Genomic DNA, 22,655 nt, shown 5'->3' with positions numbered 1-22,655 from the left:
ATACATGCTTTATTCGAGAAAACATTGCATTCACAAATCATCATCATCTATCTTATTTTGACTGCATTGTCAATAGAAGTATTATTGTAAACTATTATATTACGGTGATTGTCTATATGTAGAAATCATCAGATGTCGAAAACCTTTGATTTAAATATTCATTTATGGTGTGCCTTTTCAAAAGAATGCAATGTTCACAAAACGTATCATATAGAGGTCAAATACCTCGCAATGAAATCGATGAATGACGTGTTCGTCCAAGTGGATTTGGAGCGATCGTCACATTATATCCCAACTCCAAAACACGGAGAAGGATTTAGGCCACGGGCGCAAACCAGAGATTTTTCTTTATTATTTTCGTGCACATATGTTAGGGTTACAATAGATTGTTTATATAGGCAAATTTAAACAAGGAAACCACTTAAAGAGCAAGAAAACGCATTTTTCCTCGTCAGGCTTTCGGATAAGCTTAAGCCACGCCGTGGCTTAAAGAATGATTTCGAAACTGACAACATTGCAACCTTCAAACCTCAATCCAAGTGTTGAGCCATGACGCGCCTTAATGAGCCACGACACGCCTTAACACTAAAACGCACTTTTCTTGTTGTTTTGATATCCTTCTCACATCCAACAATCTCCCACTTGAAGGATGATCTAAACACAGTCCATTTTATCAACCCATCAATATGTTTAAACAAACCCACAATAACTCTAGACTAGCCGATTACCAACTCCTTTTGATACCGTCGGATGAGACACCCGAATCACGCTGCACTTCATTCGTTAGCCTACGAGAAAGTGAAGTCTTTCGACACCAAAAACACCGCTGAGTGATAATCCAGTCTCATAGTTACTAGCTTGGGCTATCTTTATTTCTATCGCCACCATATTCTAACACGAAGATCATCTTCTTACACAAGAAGACAAATTGAAGTATACGACTTTTCAATTATAGGATTCTTCATGAGACTACACTTCCTCACCAATCACTCTAGACATGTCCAATCCCGTACACACATGTCAACGATCACCCTCGTACAGGATTTCACCGTCTATCTATGATTTTCCTTACCAATAATCAGAAAATCCAACAGACGCCCTCAAAGACTCTTCATCAAGGCTCTAGTGAGAACGCAGTCACAACCTCGAATTCTACTAACTTTTCATCTTTCCGCTTTCTCGCTGGTACACTGACCTCCTCATAGCTATGAATATCACAAACCCATCTTCTCATCTCAAGCACGCTCCCACTGTACGAGTAAGAAATAAAACTGCGGATACTCGAGAAGAAATTTTGTTCGTACCACCAGTCAGTCAAAAAAAAATTTGCCATCGGAGAGTAAAACAAGTAGTTGAAGCCCTAGTGTTACCCGAGATCATCACACTAATATTGGAGACAATGTTGCATAATCATTTCCAACAACTCTACTAGTTGACTAACTCCCACTAGCTCGATAACTTCTGTCGGTTACCAAACTCATACTGAGTTCCTGACACCCTCAACGATCCTAGAAAGCTTAAGTTCCTGGACTTACAAGATTATCCACACATCTTCTATCACCTAAATACTTCTAATTGATTACCCTCGAAGAAAACCGCTCCCTTCGTTGAAACATCAACCAAGCCCGAGCAACCGTCGAACGCATTCTATCCGACATCCTTCGACAACCAATTACCCTCAGTGACAAGAAGCTCAAATCAGTCTGCATACTCCATAAACCCTGGAATATTGTGACCACCCGACAAATTATCATTAACGGCGCCGTCAACTTAGGTCCCGTTACGTGGTCATAGTCCCTAAATGAGACGCGTTTGACCAAAATTATGTCGCACTCATTTGAAACGTGCATGACTTGCAAAGTTTTAAGTTACTAAACGGTTAGACAACAAGTTTAAGTTTACAAAAGTTGTAAAGTATAATGAAATAACTTGCGACATAATATAAGTTGAAAATCACGAATGCTATCAATAGCGTATGCATGTAAACATTAAGTTTGAATCCAAAGGTGCTATCACTAGCGTATGCATGTATGCTTGAACCCAAGCAAGTAATTAAAGTGTGCGGAAGCATGTATCAAGTAGCCAAGTATGAACCTGAGAAACATATAGAAAACTGTCAACAAAAAACGTTGGTGAAATCATAGGTGTATTTGTGAACGTATGTTTTGAACCACATGATTTAGTATATAGTCGATTATCCAAATCGTTGGCATTCCAAAAATGTTGTTTGTCGAGCACCCAATTATCAAGGCTTAACTGAATAATTACCTCTGCATCATAGTGTTAGAACTACACTATACCGAAAATATATTTCATCCGCTAACGGTAGCGAACCATCCGAATGAGGGTTAGTCAAACCCGTATGGCTACACAACATAAGTTCTCGCTTACACCCTACAAGTGTAACTAATGATAATTGAATTGAGGATTTTTGTTCTAACTCATACGTGGAACGTTTGTTTTCGTACTTGTGTTCAAAGTAAAAAAGTATATGTTTCTCATCCCATGATTTAAAGCGTAAAAGTTGTTGAAAAGGTGGGACTATGATCTCACCGTAGTTGCATGCCAAAGTACTTGTAATTAAACGTTGTGCAATGAAAGTTGCTTAGACTTGACCTAAACAAATAAGTTGTATCAATTACCGGTTACAACACAAGGTCGGGCGAAATGTGTTCAATTAGTCTTATGGCTCGTTACGACTCGATTAATATAGTATGTGAATCAAGTTGTCAACTTTCATGCAAGATATAAGTATAAAAGCACGTTAGAACGATTGCATAAGTGTTTGGTTAAGTTTGACTAAAAGTCAAACTTGGTCAAAGTCAAAGTCAACGGGGTAGGGTCGGGTATCCGACTTTTGTTCCATGATAAGAAGTCATATATAAGCTTGTTGGCCAAGTTTCATGTTAATCGAAGGTGCGTAGCATAGTTAGAATTAAACATGAAAACGCAAAGTGATTTTGGTCAGCAGGAATCAGAGTCAAGCTCTAACCGGCGCTCAAATAGGCATGTGGGGGGCCTTGAGCGGCGCTCAGGGTGTCTGATCAGTAATTTGGGCAGTTTTGAACACTTGATGCACGAATCAAACTTCAAATAAACATAACTAATGAACCGTAAACATTCAAAACACGTATCTTATATCGTTGGAAAGGTAATTTAACGAGGAATACAACTAAGCACATTTCATCAATCAAATTCATCATTTATAATAACTGAATTCTCGTCGAATGATCATTTAATGCTTATCATTTGATGTTTCAAGTCCATAAACGCATAAGATGATTCGGGCATCCAATTTACACATACGATATGCCGTTTCGAAGGTAATTAAATATACATTGCAACTAAACACTTACCAACAACATCTCATAGCATTTAATGCATCAAAATTCATATTCAAAGCTACTAAACCCTAACCAAGAATCACAAAGTCAATAATCATGTTAATGAAGTTTTTCTAAGTCATCCAACATACCAAATCGAAGCATATGAAGTAACTAACACTTTGAACACGTAAAAATTAACATCTAACACATTTCATCATCCAAAATCAAAGAGTTAACTAACCTATTTCAAGTGTTCATGTTAGTTACACCAAATAACAAGATCGAGCATACAAATTACATTTTTATGTTAGACTTGAGCCATAGACACTATTTAACACCATTTCAAGTCTATAAAACGAATTTAGAGAAATCTAGAGTTTTAGAAAAGTTACCCAAAAGAGATGAAGTTAGTATCAAAACGTAGAGGATGAAGAGAGGATTCCAAAAGTACAATTTGTTTTGTTGTAATGAAATGTCAGGCGAATATGTCAAATCTGGATGTAACTATAGATTGCCTTTTAAGAATAAATGCAACGTTTGTAAGATGTATCATATAGAGGGCAAGTACCTCGCAATGTTATCAACTATTGTAATTCGTTTGTAATCAATATGGACAACGTCCGGATGATTAGTTTCGGATCCTTTCATGTAATTCCTTGAAATGATTTAGATAATGATTTAGTGTTGATGGAGAAAATGGAGTCTTGTTGCTTGTAAGAAATGAAAGATAAAGAAAAAGAAAAGGATAAATGGTGAATGGGAGGGAAAAGGGAAGTAAGTGGGAGGTGGGTGGAAGAGTGGGTTAACTAGTTGACCTAGTCACTAGTTTGCCCACTTGCCAACATTAGTCCATCGAGTTTAAAAGCGGGTGCGTGAATTAACCGAACGAATTATTTTAAATACGCTAGAGTAAACGAGAGATGTTATAATTAAATAACGGGAATATTAAAATGCTAATCAACGAAAGATACGAATTTAGATAATGAGAGATATTATTTTTTTATAAAAAAAAGATGGCGTTAAAATAAATTTAACGGAAAAAGGCGGGTTATTACATTACCCACACCTTAAAAGAAATTTCGTCCCGAAATTTAGTTGAAAGTAGTAGTCGTTGTTTCTTCCTAGAGATTTTGCGTTGCCAACTCTACGAATAAGTGAGGGTACTTCTTTTGCATTTGATCTTGTCTTTCCCACGTAAACTCGGGTCCTCTTTTGGCATCCCAACAAATTTTGACAATCGAGGTTTTACTTTGTCTTAAGGTTTGTCTTCACGATCCATAATTTCAACCGGTTCTCAAATGAAGTGGAGTTTGTCATCGATAGTAAGCTCATCGACAAGAATAACAAGTTCTTGTTCCACATGACACTTCTCTAAGTCTGATACATGGAATGTAAGATGAACGAAGCTCAATTGAGTCGGAATATCGAAATGGTAAGCAACGGGTTCAATACGCTCTAAGATTTCAAAGGATCAACATATCGTGAATTTAGCCTTCTACGTTTCCCGAAACGGATTATACCTTTCCAAGGTGCGACTTTTAATATTACGCGGTTACCCACTTGGAATTCGAGAGGTTTACGTCTAATATTGGCACAGCTCTTTTGGCGACTACGGGCCGTCTTGAGCCTTTCTTGGATTTGAACGATCTTAACGGTTATTTCATGAATGAGTTCGGGTCCAGTGGTTTGATTGTCGCCTACTTCGGCCAACAATTAGGAAAACAACATTTGCGGCCAAATAAAGCTTCGAAAGATGCGGCGTTGACACTCGAATGATAACTATCATTGTAAGAGTAAAAGGCTAAAGGCAACAATACAAGTTTGTAATATGTCTTCCAAGGTTTGGATCATACGTTTGTTTGGTCCGTCGGTTTATGGATGATACGCGGTACTCATGTCTAAACGTGTTCCCAAGGCTTTTTGTAAGTCTAGAAGTGAAACGAGCATCTCGATCCGAAATAAATTACAATGGCACACCGTGTCAAGAGAGAATTCCTATAATGTATAGTTGTACAAGTTTTTCCCATCTTGTCAGTTTCCGAAAAACGTTCGTTAGGACTATTCACCCTCGTGGCGAATATTAGTATAATGTGAAGAGTCTCTCTCTCCATTGAGAATTTAGATAAAAGATTTCTTTATACGGAAGTATGAGCGTAATGATAGGAGGAGTTTTCTTTTTGATATAGTCACATCGCGCATCTTGTGTTCAAATGTTGAGACTTGGTGGAAACGAGATAGTACACGTAGTTATATATGTTTTGAAGTTGAGTAGTAGCTGGCCATTTATCGGAAGCATAAGGATGGTAAGTCAATGAAGGAAAAGGTATCCTTGGATTGTGTGTTATCTTGGGTCCTGGTAATATCAGACGGCAACAGTAAATTAACAGAGTTATGTAACATGGTACGTGGTGATGAGAAGGTTGATCGGGTCCCATAATTAGGTATCCAAATTTCTTCAGGCAGAAATTTACGAATTTCAGTTTCCTTGATTTCGAGTCGAGAGGGGATGCCTTTCAGGTGTTCACTTAGAAATATTTTCATATTTGGGTTCTATTTTGTGCTGCACGAATTTGGCTAGCGAGGTTGGTGTGGATAATCACGTTTAAGGTTTGGACACGGAAGGGTTTAATTCTTTCATTTCAGCTCAAGGCATCGGCTACAACATTTGCCTTGCCCGAATGGTATCGAAGTTCACAATCATAATCATTCAATGTTTCAGTCCACCGGTTAACGAATCCGCTACGAATTTTCTACTACAGCAGCTCTTGGAACTCCGAATTTGAAAGTTCAATCATTCTTTCGCACGGGATCGCGAAGAACGAGAAATCAGATCTGACACACGAATCTCCCGAAAAATCTCTCCGCAACGAATCCATCGGCCCGACCTCTGACTCCGTAACCCTTCGCGAAAAAATACCATGCAATCAACGTCCTGATCACAAAATAACTTTCAAGAACCGACTCAAATCTTGTGTGATCAACTCTCCCCGATACATCGACATATCCATGAGTTCATCGCGACCAACTAAGTCACCCGGTCTCGATACATGTTGCAAACAAAATCCCTAGCTCGTCGTTTAATCTAACCATATCGAAGAAATTTGCTTTCAAATTCGCCATCACTCCCAAAGTCGAAACCTTGAGCTCTGATACCACTTGTTAGGAATTATGACCCAAACATGAACATGTGATTGTGGTATCGTCAATCACAAACAACCTAAGAACGACAAACGAATAATCTAAAAGTATAAACGATAAATATAAAGCATAAACGACACAGGATTTAACGTGGTTATATCCCAGCTCTAATACGAAAAAGAGTTTTGTCCACGGGCGCAAACCAGAGATTTTTCTTTATTATTTTCGTGCACATATGTTACGGTTACAATAGAGTGTTTATTATGCAAATTTATACAAGGAAACAACTTAAAGAGCAAGAAAAAGCGTTTTTCCTCGTCAGACTCCCGGATAGGCTTAAGCCGCGCCGCGGCTGGAGGAGCCGCGCCATGGCTTAAAGCATGATTTCAAAACTTACATCATTGCAACCTTCGAACCTCAATCGAAGTGTTGAGCCATGACGCGCCTAATGAGCCACGACGCGCCTTGAGACTAAAACACAATTTTCTTGTTGTTTTGATATCCTTCACAGATCCAACAATGTATTCCGTTTATTCAATAGCTCTATGTAAGAGTACACAACACTTGTTGTAAAAAACTCCGATAAATTTTCGATTACTCATTTTTAAAAGTAATCCATTCTGATTTTTCAAAATGCGTTTAAATAATCGGTCAACATTGATTGATTGGTCAAAATTGAATTTGATAATCAAAGTCGGTCAAAGTCAAAACTGGTCAACATTTTAACACGAATTTAAACTATAACATTAGAGTTTTTAACAAAATGAACAATTTTATACAATTATATTACATTTTATGCTTATGTTTATGGTTTTATTCTATATTTATACGTATAATATTTGAAATTTAATATTTAAATGTATAAAGTACAATCCGTTTAATCTTTGATTAATCTCCGAATTGCCGATTACTCCTTACAAAAGTCCCGAACGATTTATTCCCGAATAGCGAATTTTGCAACCTTGGAACACGGTATTGATCGCTCATTTCAAAGTCTATTTCTAGGGATAACAAGCATCAATCGACACCGTTTTAAAGTCCATTTCGAAATCCATTAGTTTAATGACGTGTGAATTCACGAATTGGGCAAAGAAAACTACATTAAAGAGTAATATTGATAAAACATCTGTAAAAGTAAAAATCTATATTTAACTATAGAAATCTAAACATAACAATTACAATCTGAGATAACTCAATTTTCTCAAAAAAGGAATGAAACTTTATATGAGGCATGGACTATATTTGTCAAGATGATGAGGGTTTGCCCACAACATAGCTTGGCAAGAAGGTTGAATCCAAGAAAAAAGTGAAGATCCCTGTTATCGACAAAGTAATTGAACATAGAGTTCAAGAGCTGCATGAAAAAGTTGTAGATTTAGGGGAAGGTTCTCTGAGGTAGCCAAGTTACTAATGGAAGGTCAATCACCGGCACAAATGGCCAAAATAAAAGAATTATATGGCAATTCTCGTGTGTTAGTAGATTACTGGATAGTGAAACATGCAAAACCTTGGAAACCAAGAAGGTTGAGAGAAAAGGAAGAGCAAGAACGTCATGAGAAAAGAATGAAGAGATGAGATGTTATGAGGAAGAGAGATGAAGCTCGAAAGAAGAAGTTAGAAAAATTAATGAAGGATGAAGTGTGTGGTGAAAAACGCAAAATGATTAAAGCTATGAAAGATGGAGGAGAAACTTCAAAGAAGAGATCGAAGAAACTCTAGTGGTGGAAACCCAATTCATCTTTCACTCTCTAGAAATTTAGAAGTTTGTTTTAGATGAACTTCGAACATATGGTCAAATCTTTAGAATGTTTCCTAAAGGCGCAAAAAAGGTCCGAACCAAAGGAAAGACAACAGCTTGAGAATGGAGAAGGGAAGCAGTAAGAGGCGAAGCCAGAATTATGATCAACATTGTCAACACGGAAGAAGTTGATGACCACAAATGATTTCTACAAAGTCCGCGTAATAGAAACTCTATTTTGATTGTTTTACGGGTTCTTTTTAGTGAAATCCATCCATAAAATTATCAATAAGAATCGGCATTATCAATAGTTGCACTTTGATTGTCACATTATTTACTTGTATTGATACTTCTTGAAAAGTACTCACTGTATAACAAATTTTATTCACGAAATATACTAACTGATGTGAGTTTGCCTCTGACTGCCACAACTGGGTATGTAAGTTTGTCTTAAAAAAAAATCACTTTTTTGACGATTTTAAATGTACTACTCCGTATTATTATAGTTCTCATTACATAATGGACAGACATACTACGTACTTCCAACAAATTAGTGACGTGGCTGAAAGAGCAACACCTCTTTAGAATCTTCTTCTGAAGAATATAAATCTAATAAGAATCAAGATACACCTAGATTTTAAAAATCCAATAATGTACTTTCGTCCTTTTCATGCCTAGTTTTTCTAATAAATGAAACTAGTGGAGGAGCCCTCGGCTTCGCGTCGGGACTCCGTTTCAGATATAATTTATTGTGTTTGTTTGGTAAAATTATTTCGTGTTTAACGGTTATGTCGGTTAAACCTATCTCGAGTCATACGAAAATTTCTAGGCGGTTAAAAATTTAGGTGGATTTGTTGGAGAGTTTTATGAAAAATAAAGAAGTTACGATTGGCTCTTGAAGTTTAACTTTAGACCCCTATGGAGTTTACATTTTTTTCCCTAGGAATTTATATTGGGCGCACTAAAGTTTATAATGGTTGTCAATGTTTAGTGTGTTGTCATTGTGGGTACAACCTTTTTGCACGACGTTCAAACGATTAAAGCATGGGGAAGAGCTATTCATAAAGCCTTTGTCTTTTAGATATATATATATATATATATATATATATATATATATATATATATAATAAGTTACGTAGTTAATTTATAATAAGAAAAAAAGTTAAATGATAATAAAGTGAAAAATTATGTGGTTGATTTAATAATAATAATAATAACAATAATAATAATGAATAGTTATTAATGAGTAAAAATTATGTGATCGATTTATAATAAATGAGAAGTTTAATGGTTAAATTATAAAATGTAAAAAACTTTGTGGTAAGTTTGTAAAAGCTATAAAGTTAAGTATTATAAAGGGCGGGGTTGAATTGTGAAAATATAAAAAGTGCGAAGTGATTTTGTGAAAATTATGGGTGCAAGTGCAACTATTCATTTGGCTTATGCCATATATATATATATATATATATATATATATATATATATATATATATATATATATATATATATATATATATATAAGTTACGTAGTTAATTTATAATAAGAAAAAAAGTTAAATGATAATAAAGTGAAAAATTATGTGGTTGATTTAATAATAATAATAATAATAATAATAATAATGAATAGTTATTAGTGAGTAAAAATTATGTGATCGATTTATAATAAATGAGAAGTTTAATGGTTAAATTATAAAATGTAAAAACTTTGTGGTAAGTTTGTAAAAGCTATAAAGTTAAGTATTATAAAGGGCGAAGTTGAATTGTGAAAATATAAAAAGTGCGAAGTGATTTTGTGAAAATTATGGGTGCAATTATTCATTTGACCTATGCCATTTAGATATATAGAGTAATATGGTCCAGATTCACCAAACATGTTTCCTAAACCAAAAAAAAAAAAAAAAAAAAAAAAAAAAAAAAACTTTACACACCTGCAAAGTTCTGTATATATCACAAGACATTTAAGATTTACAGCAAAATGTAGACTCTCACTATATTTAAAACCAATAGCTACCTACTAATTAAGAACAATTATTATACAAATTACAACACCAAACATAGTTGGCTAGTTAATTGATCCATGAACAAGATTAAACCAAACACTAGGAGAGAAGGGGATCTATATGATTTAATGAACACGCTTAATGTAGTCTAGTAGTATTACTTATTACTATACAATAAGCTATGGTTACAACAATGGAGTTTTCATATTTATACGCAACCAATACCGGAGCATACTATTATTTGCGTCTTCTAATTGCTGACTGCAAATCATGTCTCAACATCTTTATCTTCTGCCAGTCCCTATTTTCATCTTCAAATGTCATTTACAGAAACCTACTTGAACATGTGTTACAAGTTCTGTTTATGTGGACATGTACATTTTGCATGATGGCCTGAAAGTGTCTGAAATGTAGCAATATAAATATGCAAAATTAGTCATGATTAACGAATCCTTATATTGCGTAGAGCATTGAAGGATGATTTACGATGTTATAGACTTGATACTTCTTATGGCATACCTCAGCTTCTTTCTGAAGTTCTTTGATATAATCAACAGCCAAATCCAACATGTCGGCTGTGTTTGTTTGCTGCAAGAATCCATGAAAAGGCTTTAGCACGCTCCGGGCATACAGTAATAGTATATACCGAGAAGAGGTGGCATTTTTGACCCATTTACGAAGAGATGACCTGATTCTTAGTTATACAAATTTCTAACAGCTAAAATGGGCCATATAAATGAGAATTTAACTATAAGGAAAATGTGTAGTCAAATGGGTTGAAAGTCTTCCAAAACAATGTTTACGCATACAAGTATACACGTGTACAAATGTATAAATCGCCCTGTCCAAACAGGTATATTAATATTGAAGCGTATATACATAACACTATTTGATTGTTAAAAATTTGGCAACATGGTTTAGGGTCCCCGTTTCAACCTGGACCCGTATCTAACCCAACTGATTTGTAACCCAACCCAGTCTGACCCGGCCATCTGTCACCTCTATAGGAGCGGCAAACTTTTGAATGTTATCAAGCTTACCTTGTCCATATTCGGGACAAGATCTTGTAGCTTCCTCATTCTTTCACTTATTCGGGTCCGTCTTACCTGAAAATTCATACCAAAATGTTTTTTTTTTAATCAAAATGTATGATACAGTAAAAGTTTCCGAAAGATAAGGTGGATATAGAGAACTAAAAATTAATATCTTTGCCAGAATTTTTTACCCTCTCAGCAATGCTTCTTGGATGAGTAGCACAACCTCGTTTTGCCCTGCTCCTTAAAGGCACAGAATCTTGAAATTGCAATAGTTTGTCCAACTCAGCAGTCCTTGCTGGCAAACTTAAGTGATGCATAAGCGTTGTGGGAGCACGAATTCTCCCTATATCATTCTGCTGAGCAATTCAATCAATATTTGATACAGAAGACGGTTATAATATAGAACAATCGCTAATCAATCATACAATAATAGTCACCACCTTACCTGATTATTAATTGAATTAAGACTTGATAGCTTATTTTGGTCACTTTCTCCAAAATCATTTAAGAAACTATCTGTTATTAAGATATCCGAATCATCCCAAGAATGTGAACCACTTTTCATTTCCATAACTTTGATCTCGTTTTCAGGAATACGAGGCAATACGCCAGAAGAAGAAAGTGAACCAGACGAAAATCCCATTTCGTTTTTCAATCTTTTTGTGGATCCAAGAAGCGTGTTTTGAGCATTACCCTTAGCAATTCTAAAATCATCTATCGATCTCATCATAGAATAGCCTACAAAAATAATCAATTTGAATCTCTAATTAAGTTCTTATATCAAGACCAAACTAGCAACAAGTTGCGTCTAATTAAGGTCAAATTGTATACAAGTCAAATATAAAATTATTATAAATATAAAACTCAACTTGCATGAACAAACATTCTAAATCAAGAATAGTAAGTACGATAAACTTTCTTCTAAATAATTTACTTTTGTTATAAGGTAAAGCATCAGCCTCATGTTAAATTGTCTAAAGTACTTGTACAACTTACTCAGATATTAACAACTTTCAATTCTTCCTATTCATGTCTCTACAAAACCTTTTAAAAACTTCCCTAAATAGAAATATTTTCATGGAGTACAAATCAATCAATAAACTGTCCTACTACACAAACAAGGCCAGATATAGAGACAAAATATGCAACAATTATTGCTTCAGAATTGTCATTTTATCCTTTATAAATACAAAAATCAACTGATTATATACGCATATATACAAATCATATTTAACTAGCACAAATTATAAATCCTCCACCAGATTAAAAAAAACGCAGTAAAACATTCACTCATCCAAATATAAAATACCGTTATCAAGTTCAAGTTGAGCGAAAAATCCGGCAGGTGAGCTACTTTGCCGGAGTAAATTCGACGGAAAATTCATCGGCGGTGCTATTGAATCATCAATTGCTGAGCTACATGTAGCAGAAACAGGCTGCTGCTGCTCATTATTATTATTATTATTATTAATGTTATTATTATTTGTTTGAGGTTGAAATTGATTTTGACATATACTCTGTTCTGTATAAATACCTAATTGTTCCTGTTTGACAGAATCCATAAATTGAGATTCAAATTGATTGATGATTTGATTAGCAGTTGAAACGGTAAACGGATCAGTATGATCATCATCACCGTAGATTCCGCTATTGATTAAATTAGAGAAATATGAACTCGGAGCGGATCGGTATCGGGTCAACCCGGAGTTCGTATTCGGTTTCTGTTGTTGTTGGTGGCGGTGATGATGATGGAGATCTGAATCCATTGATAGATTGATTGATTGATTGATTGATAGTGTCAATAAAACCCTAGAAGATTTGAAAGGTGAGGGTTAATTTTGACTTTTATTCAAGGAAACAATGATAGTGAAGTACACTCAAGGGCTGCTGTTGTTAAGAGTATTGAAATAAAAAAATTGCTAAAAATAGTATCATTAATTATTATTGCTAGTGAGGAGAAGGAAGAAGATAGGAACAAGAAATTGTGTGGGAACGGAAATACAAGTGAGTGGAATGCAGAAAATGAATTAAATTTAATAATTTAATATTTAATAAATAAAATGAAATAGAATTTGGGAGTAGGAGTGAATAAAGAATTGGAAGATAAGTGGTCAGGAGGTTTTTGGAGATTTGTCTATTGTCACACGCATGTGATTTGTGTTGGGAATGCTGTTAACTGGTCAATGGCTGCTAACAACATATACTTCTAAAACCACTATACATTATCTTTCATTACTCGCTAGTTACTAATCACTTTTCATTATCCGTCATTACTCGCTAGTTACTCGTAATGAACTATAGACACGGCTTAATAGTATCCATTCGCTTTTTATTGTTTGTTTTTAACGCTTTATTTGCTTGTACAGTATATAAAAAGAAGTATTGTTATAGCCATGATATAGAATGTTTAGCTATGAGTTATTTATATGATTTTCATGTTGATGCGACATTGATGTAAAAGATTAAGAAAATGAATAGTTTAACCACGATAGAGAGTAGCTATGATATTTGGAGTTTTGATATATAACTAGAGACTGTTTGGCCCGCGCGTTGATGCGGGTATCTTTTGGTTAGTTGACGTGGGCTATAGTTAAATCATGCATAACTTGAGTAAGATTGAAAGCATACCAAAATAACAACTTTCTTGATTTGCATTTTATTTTTCATATTCACCAAAAATCTTATCAAGACTTTTGTGAATTTTCCCAACTTTGTAACTCATACCAGTAAGAACTTTAAGAAACCAAAGAGAGGGAAACAAATCAGCAAGACTGAAATTTCCACCAAGGTAAACCATGTCTTGTACTCCTTGTACTAACAAATCTTGATCTTTTGGTACCCTTGCAAATGCAGATTTAGAAGTTATTGTATTAATCAACCTGGTAACCATTTAAGTAAGATTAATTATCGATCCTGATGATGACTTCTTAATCATCTATCCGATCAAAAAGTTCATTTCTTCTTCACGAATATAACCAAAGGATTGAACTTTTTAATTAGTACGTAGTTCCAAAGTGCAGATTTCCGGTGACTTTCAGAAGGTGCCAATGCAATATCTGAACAGTTATACTTTAGCTGTTAATATTTTGGGACTGTCTGTGAATGCTACATCGTTCTTTACTATGATCTCTTTCACCACTTTTGGAGACAAAACAACTAAAGTATAAACTTCACCATGTCGAAAATGCATTGAAGAACCATATTTTTTAGCCAAGTTTCTGACGACAGCATGTGGTGTATCTTTACTGACCATGTTTAGTATGTTACCAATAATTGGTAGTTTTTGGGACAAGGTGGAAACTTTGGACTTGTACCATCTCTTGAAATTCCGTTTTCCTTTTTTTTTTTTTATACAATTTGAACACCAGAAATAGTATGTTTTTTTAGACTTACATTCACCCAGCAGCTGCTCACGGTGATGATTACTGGTCTCGAAGTCGAAGTCTCTTGCCTGATCCTTCCATAAAGTCAGCTCTATTGTGTTGTCGCTAATGACAGAAAGCAAATTGTTAGTTTTGTTGGATGTATCCTACATGAATTTTTTTTTTTATGTTAATTGTATATTTTTGAATGTTCTTTGAGCTTACTTGAGCTTGATGATATTGATTGATCCCATGTATTTTATTTCTTCGTATATATTTCCTCCTTGTTTGATATATTCGATGTATTGAACGCATCCGATATAGTCTGTTGTGTGGTTTTGTTAGTGCTGTTATAATATGTCCATATGTAATATGTATTAAAATATGTAAATAAAGTTATATTACAGGATATAGTACATACCTTTTACTGTGTAGGCTTTTAAGTGGTTGAATGATTTGAATTCAAAGTAGTGCTGTGGGTAGCCAATTGCTGGTATTGTTTTGAATATTGTTTGCAGACCCAATATGTGAGACGTTGGATTCAAGATTTTGATCCCATTTTTTCGTTGGCTCGCAAATGAAGTTTGATATTCTAAACGCTGTATCCGGTACTAAACTTTAAGTGAAGTGGTCTTCATCTTTGTAATTCACATTACCCTGGGTGGCTGCTCCCTGTTGTTTGTTAATGAATTAGATATGTGTAGTTAAGTATAAAAGTAAGCGTATAACTACATCAGATATGTATATAAGACTTTATTTCTCATTCAGTAGCTAACAAAAAGATCTAAATACAGCTAACACAAAAATTCCATCAATGTAACATACGTGGTTGTACTTACATGTGTGTCGAGCAGGATGCATGAGTATCCATGTGGCGTTGGGTTGTTTGGTCCTTTTGCGATCCACCGTCTATATATTACTGCTTCAATTGTTTTCATTATGTCTCCTGGTTGTAGTGTTGAGAACAGTGTTATCTGTGCCTGTTGAGCCATTCTGCACCATGTAATACATCATAAAAGATCAGTATAACCTATATTATGTAAACACATAATGCAAATATATAAGCAAATGGGAAATTGATGTTCTATTTTTAAGGTATCTATGGGTTTGGGCATCCTGTCACTCCTGTCAAACACTCAAACCATATGTACATAAGCACAATCTCACATAATGACCAATTTTTTATATATAAAAAAAACAATAATAAGTACCATCAAAAGTCAATGTAGGTAACATTATAGAAGGTAAATTGAAGACAGGAGAAACATCTGCATTTTAGAAAAAAAAAAAAAAGCTACAGTCATGAAAAAGAAAAGAAAAACAATTCAACAACACAAAATAAACATAAAACATCAACATAAAAATAACTGCATTATTAGAACTTTCAACATTTACACAATCAATGAAACTACAATGTATCTATCCTGTAAATAAAAAAACAATTCACATATATAAAAAATGGTCCACATTTAACGATAACAATCCTAAAACCATAAAATAAACAATAGCTCAAACTATTGACTATCGTTGGAAACAAATAACTAATAAATACACACATATACATTGTAGATATAAACACGAAGTGCAAGAGTATACCTTCAATGGCCTCTCTAGGAGTCTTGAAGCCGAGAGCAACACTTTTCCACAATTCATCTAATTCCATTTGGTAAAATACCTTTAACGGAAGGGAGAGACAAACTGTATGAAGGAGCTGATCGTCTGCAAGGATAGTAAACCAAAATATTTTCAAGCTAAAAATACTCCTCTTAATTTCCATTTAAGCATTCAAACATATGCAACAAAAAATTTTATTCATCAAACATTCATTAGAAGTTAGAACTCATCTTACAAAATCAAAGCCAGACAAACGATCATCATTATAATAATACACTAATTATGATATGATGCTACAATAATTAAAATAGACTTTAGAATCCAAAGTTAAAACCTTAGACACAAAAAGGCAACAGGGATACCGAATAAATGATAATACCGCACCTAATAATCGATCAAAGCATAAGCTTATAAATTTGGCCCTATTTTCTTGTATCAATTGCCTTAAAAATTAAAGTGTACAGCATAAACCCTAATGATGACTTACAGCAAAAATGAAGTCGATAACTGGTACTATGATTTTGCAGCTACAAACTGAAAATAGAACCAACAACAACAATTAACCACCCACAAAATATAAAACATCTATTTTATGGACGTAGCTTAACAAAAAACTCAAAACATAAAAAGGGGATACCGAAAAATTAACAGTGGAAGAAAGCCTGTGTTCCATGACGTACTCCCTGGTGTATCAATTTTAGGTTTGTTGCTGAAGTCGCCATGTTTGTTGCTTCGTTTCAGGAAGAGAAATTGGAGGCGATGAATTGGGTGGTTGGTAGGTGTGTGACTGTGTGAGGCAGAAAATTGGCTACAATTTTGTGGTTTGTGTTAGGTTTTGTTAAAAAAAAGAAGAAAATTGAGGGGTGGAATGTCTTTTTTCAGAGAGGAGACGGCACAATTACGGATGACAATTAGTACGTAGGAAGAGAAATTGGAGGCGATGAATTGGGTGGTTGGTAGGTGTGTGACTGTGTGAGGCAGAATATTGGCTACAGTTTTGTGGTTTGTGGTAGGTTTTGGTAAAAAAAAAGGAAGAAAATTGAGGGGTGGGGTGTCGTTTTTCAGAGAGGAGGTGGCACAATTTTGGACGACAATTAGTACGTACGAGTAAAATAATAATAAAATAAAATAAAATAAAATATTAATATTAATATTAATATTAATAATTTAATAAAATTAATTTAGCATTTAAAAAAAATTATAATTAGACTGAGAAAGGCTCAATAGATTCATGCCCGCCTATCGAACTGGTCAGTCGCGACTTAGATTTAGTTTGGCAGTGGCCTAGAAATCCAAGTCGCGACTTGATTTTCTTGGTGACGACCAGACCATGGCCACACAACAATACAATTTTTTTCTGAATAAAAAAAATATTAATTGATTCAAAAATCAACAAGTCGATACAAAATTGCATGCACTATAATGACCATTTTGACTAATAGAAGTAAAAATGTACTATGATATCAGTTTTCAAAGCCTTGTTTTTTTTTTTTCTTCTTCGGAACAGTCAAAATTTTATTTATAAAAACGAGCTATCCTAGCAAGTCGCTAGAACAGACCCGACAGCCACATTACAACGGCTTTAAGCGCCAATCATTCCAATTTACATTCTTTTTACCTCTACCTCTTTACCAATTAAACGAAAAAAGACGAATTGAATCAAACAAAATACAACGTTTCATCGGGGGTTGTTCAAACAACTGACTATTCCTGAATCTCCAAATATGCCAAACAGTAGACTCACCGATGACATATAATCTGGCCTTCGTGTCTTCGGACTCTCTCCAATCTTCAAACCACGCAATCCAATCCGTCCATTCTGTGAATCGAGGTAACAACAAGTCAATCCATAACCTTACTCTTCTCCAAAGCTCAACAGCCACTTCACACTCAAACATGAGATGATGAGCAGACTCCATAACGTGATTACACAAAACGCAGCTGATCGATTTAATCTCCAAACCACGTCGTGACAAATTTAGGCGAGTTGGTAATCTGTCTAACGCCAATCTCCAAACAAAAATATTAATTTTCCTAGGCACTTGAAGGCACCACATCGTGGATAAATGTGCCGAGGGAAGCACATAATCGTCAATATGAGCTCGCGTTCTACTAACCGAGTACCCGACATCATTAGATAAAGACCAAACATAGTAATCTGATCCTTCACCAATAGCCACTTGATTTATTTTTTCGCAAAGATACCGTAACAGTGCCTCATTCGTGGCACCTATATTCGGTCTAATCCATTCCCATAACACACTCCATTAACAAACTTTTGTGCAATAGTGCAATCTTGATTAACATCTAGACGGAATAATCTCCCAAATCTAACCTTCAATGCACCATCCCCTAACCAATTGTCTTTCAAAAAACGAACGTTAGAGCCATTACCCAATTTTACGTGAAGCACATTCATGGGTATTGAACCTGTTGTTTTTGTTTTCAGAAAATTCGATACCATAACAGCCCATGTACTATTCCCTTTCGGTTGTAAGTCTAATCCACCCGATTCACCATAAATAGCCTTAATAATTCTTGACCATAATGCGTTAGGAAAAGACTTGAATCTCCAAATCCACTTAAAGATAAGACTAAGATTGAACGATCTTAAACTTCCAATGTCGAGGCCTCTTTTTTCTCTAGAAGCTAAAACTAACTCCCACCGTATCTAATGCATTTTTTTGGCGTCCTTTGAAGAACCCCCAAAAAATTGAGATCTTAAATTTCCAAGCTCATTAATAACTAGCTCGAGACATTTAAATAATGACAACTAATAGATGCACAAGCTTCCCATAACTGCTTTCACCAAAGTTAACCGACCCCCTATAGAAATGGGATTCACTTTCCACCCCGATATATTTTTAACAAACCGCAGTTTCAATGGATCCCATGATGAAATTCTTTTCATGTTCCCGCCCATTGGTAGACCTAAGTAGGTAAAAGGAAACATACCTTTGGAACAACCAAGTTCGAGAACATAATCATCCACCACCGAGTTTTGAACTCCCAAACCAAAAAGGTGTGACTTAAAAACATTGATTTTAAGACCCGAATTTTTTTTGTATAATGTTAACTAAGCTATCATGATTCCATTTCGAAAAAATAACCGCATCATCCGCATAAAATAAATGTGAAATTTTAACTCCCGGATTACCTACAAGTTTGCTTGAGGATGAGATGATGTGTTTGTGAAATTCATAGCTAAAAGATAGGTCAGTGTACCAATGTGAAATTGAAAAGTTGAAAGTGTAGATATCGAGGTTGTGACTACATTCTCAATGGAACCATGATGAAGAGTTTACGAGGGCGTCTGTTAGATTTTCATATTGCTTGGAAGGAAAATCAGTGATAGACATGAATTCTGTAAGAGGGTGATCGTTGACATGTCGATGACCGTAGAGACCCGTCCTAATCCATCTGGACGAAGTCCATATCGATTACAAACGGTTCACAATAGTTGATTACATCGCGAGGTACTTGACCTCTATATGATACATTTTACAAACATTGCATTCGTTTTTAAAACACAACTTGCTTTACATCGAAAGTTGATGGCATGCATACCATTTCATAATATATCCAACTATAATTGACTTAGTAATAATCTTGATGAACTCGACGACTCGAATGCAACGTCTTTTGAAATATGTCATGAATGACTCCAAGTAATGTCTTTAAAATGAGCAAATGCACAGCGAAAGATTTCTTTCATACCTGAGAATAAACATGCTTTCAAGTGTCAACTAAAAGGTTGGTGAGTTCATTAGTTTAACATAAATAATCATTTCCATCATTTTAATAGACCACAAGATTTTCATATTTCATAAACATCATTCTCATATCAGGCATTTCGCAAACTGCATAGAGATAAAAATCATTCATATGGATTGAACACCTGGTAACCGACGTTAACTTAATGCATAGAATATCCCCAAAACAGAACCTCTCGTCTGTATAATAATCTCGAAGTACTAAAGCATTCGTACCCCGAATGGGACTTGTCAAGGTCCATAGATCTATCTTTAGGATTCGCGTCAATCAGGAGCCATTTCCTTAAATTCTTAGGTTACCAGACTTGAAGGGCGATATTCGGTTTAATAATCCAACTATAGAATGTAATTTTAAGTACTTGTGTCTATTTCGTAAAACATTTATAAAAGCAGCGCATGTATTCTCAGTCCCAAAAATATATATTGCAAAAGCATTTAAAAAGGGAGCAAATGAAACTCACCATACTGTATTTTGTAGTAAAAATACATATTACGATATTGAACAATTGCAGGGTTGGCCTCGGATTCACGAACCTATATCATTTGTATATATATTAAAACGTATGATCGTATTTGAAAAGTTTATATATTATTAATAATAATATACTTGTTATGTTACTTAGATAAATTTAATTAGTTTTATATATACTGACATTTATCATTTATTATAAAATTTTATTTTAAGGTTTATATATATATATATATGATAAGATTTATATTTTAATATCTTTTATATATAGATTAATTAATATTATTTTAAAAATAACAATATAGTGATATGTAATATTAATATTATTGTAATGTATTTTTATATATAAATATTTAATTGTAATAATATTGATAATGATAAGAATGATAATACTAATCATGATAGTAATAATGATAACATAATAATACCTGTGTTAATAATAACCAGTTTTATCACGAGGTTCGTGTTAAATTTTTCTAATTTCTTAACTACGGTTCTTATAACTTAATTTCATAATCATTTTCATAATTTTTACCATTTTAATTTTTATTAAAATTTTATACTATATATGTTATTAGTAATGATAGTAATATTATTAACAATGATATAATAATAATGATTTTAATATTAACTCTTATGTTCATACCCAAATTTAATAATATAACTAATGCTAAATATTGATACCAGACTTTATAATAATAACAAAGTTACTTATTTTAGTGATAATAATATTCTTAATACTAAGTTAGTATTATCAATTATTAACATATCCGTAATCCTAATCGTAATAATTTATAATAACAATAATGATACAACAACAATAATAATACAAATAATAGTGTTAGTGTTAATACTAATAATATTAATCAATGATATTAATTAGAATTATGTTAATACAAGTACATAATGATACTAACATAACAATAATAATATCTAATAATAATAACAATAATCATAATAATAATAATAAATGATAAATAATAATTATAATAGTAATAAAAAATAAGTGTATACCCTTAGGAGTCTTTGCTAAAAAGAATAGCCCACGCCGGGGCTCGAACCCTCGACTCTTTGAATACCTGAACACGTCCCTAACCATTGCACCATCCTTATTTTTCTGCTTATAACCCAAACCAAAAGTATTTAACCCGGAAAAAAAACGTTTTCTCTTTTCTTCTGCTTCCTTCTCGAAATCAATCAACCAAAAATCATAACAGCAACATCTTTTGAATTGTCATTGAACTTAGAACATAATTTAATTATATGTGTGATGAATTGATTTGAGAAAGAAAAGAAAAAAGGAAAAGAAAAAGAAACAGCAGGCTGCTGCTCTCGTCGGACATACAAAAAAAAATTGATTTTGTAATCGAGAACGTTTTGGACAAAATTTATAACACGAATTGTATCTCAAATCACTCCTATAATCTGTTGGAATTGTCAATTGGACTTGAAACACCAAAACAAACTCGAATTTCGCCAAGAACAAATCTGTTGACTTTTTGACTCGAAACTTTGACTTCAAAATTCTTGATCGTTATGAGAAATTGGGTTTTGAAACTTCGCAGATATATTAAACACATGATTCCTATTAACTCTGCATTTATAGATTTTGATAATTGGTTCAAATTAGATTTATGGCCAAAAAGTTGAAAGTAAGGGCCGACGGTTTTGCTAAAAAAAAAAATATGTCTTCTCCCATTCTAACTTGCAGTAGGTTAATGTATAAAGTGATTACTATAGAATATATCATCTATAATTGATATAAATTGATTTGTATTGATGCTTGAAACCGACAATTGATCACGAGTGAGGAGAAAATAGAGAAAGAGGGAAAGAAAAAGAAAGAAAAAAAATAATTAAGATGATAGTGATCTGAGTTTGTTTTGCACGCGATATATATCTGTTCCCACTTCTTTTTTTTTAATTGTATTAATAAATAAATAAATAAATATTTTAATAATAATAATAAATGATAAAAAAAATAATAATATGGTAATATTATTGCTAACAAAAATAATAAGTTTATTAATAATTAACAGTGGTGATAACTATAATAAAAATGATAATTTTTAATGATAATAGTTATAATAGTTATAAAAGTAATAATAATAATAATATAACAATTTACAGGTATCATACTTTATATCCATAAATTACAATTTTAATAGTATTAATAATACTGATATTATTATTTATAT

General features: G+C 33.7%; 2 protein-coding genes and 1 long non-coding RNA gene across 5 annotated transcripts; all 3 read right to left on the bottom strand.

The window, feature by feature from the left end:
• Positions 1–10,190: 10,190 nt before the first annotated feature.
• On the bottom strand, positions 10,191–14,878 carry LOC139886525 (transcription factor bHLH130-like). Of its 3 annotated transcripts, none has more exons than XM_071870361.1 (8): positions 14,827–14,852; positions 14,633–14,727; positions 12,549–14,295; positions 11,685–11,977; positions 11,428–11,595; positions 11,243–11,308; positions 10,722–10,790; positions 10,191–10,605 (listed from the first exon to the last, which is right to left on the bottom strand). In XM_071870361.1, exons 3-8 carry the CDS (start codon positions 13,003–13,005, stop codon positions 10,552–10,554), a joined length of 1,107 nt encoding a protein of 368 aa, XP_071726462.1. In that variant the 5' UTR covers positions 13,006–14,295; positions 14,633–14,727; positions 14,827–14,852; the 3' UTR covers positions 10,191–10,551. The 3 variants fall into 3 exon arrangements, with proteins under 3 accessions (XP_071726462.1, XP_071726463.1, XP_071726464.1); XM_071870362.1 differs by having other exon boundaries at positions 12,549–14,079; positions 14,827–14,849; XM_071870363.1 differs by having other exon boundaries at positions 10,192–10,605; positions 11,428–11,592; positions 12,549–14,727; positions 14,827–14,878.
• A 555-nt stretch (positions 14,879–15,433) lies between these two features.
• LOC139886527 (uncharacterized) lies at positions 15,434–16,757 on the bottom strand. The gene is made up of 3 exons (XR_011772505.1): positions 16,703–16,757; positions 16,198–16,320; positions 15,434–15,594 (listed from the first exon to the last, which is right to left on the bottom strand). It is a non-coding gene; the product is annotated as an uncharacterized lncRNA (long non-coding RNA).
• A 1,086-nt stretch (positions 16,758–17,843) lies between these two features.
• On the bottom strand, positions 17,844–19,138 carry LOC139893430 (uncharacterized). The gene is made up of 2 exons (XM_071876600.1): positions 19,002–19,138; positions 17,844–18,456 (listed from the first exon to the last, which is right to left on the bottom strand). Exons 1-2 carry the CDS (start codon positions 19,136–19,138, stop codon positions 17,844–17,846), a joined length of 750 nt encoding a protein of 249 aa, XP_071732701.1.
• Between the last annotated feature and the right edge of the window lie 3,517 nt (positions 19,139–22,655).

Source organism: Rutidosis leptorrhynchoides, chromosome 1 (genome assembly GCF_046630445.1).
Source record: "Rutidosis leptorrhynchoides isolate AG116_Rl617_1_P2 chromosome 1, CSIRO_AGI_Rlap_v1, whole genome shotgun sequence".
Lineage (NCBI taxonomy): Eukaryota > Viridiplantae > Streptophyta > Magnoliopsida > Asterales > Asteraceae > Rutidosis > Rutidosis leptorrhynchoides.
Note: the sequence above shows the minus strand (reverse complement) of the source record. Positions and strands in the feature narration are given on the sequence as shown.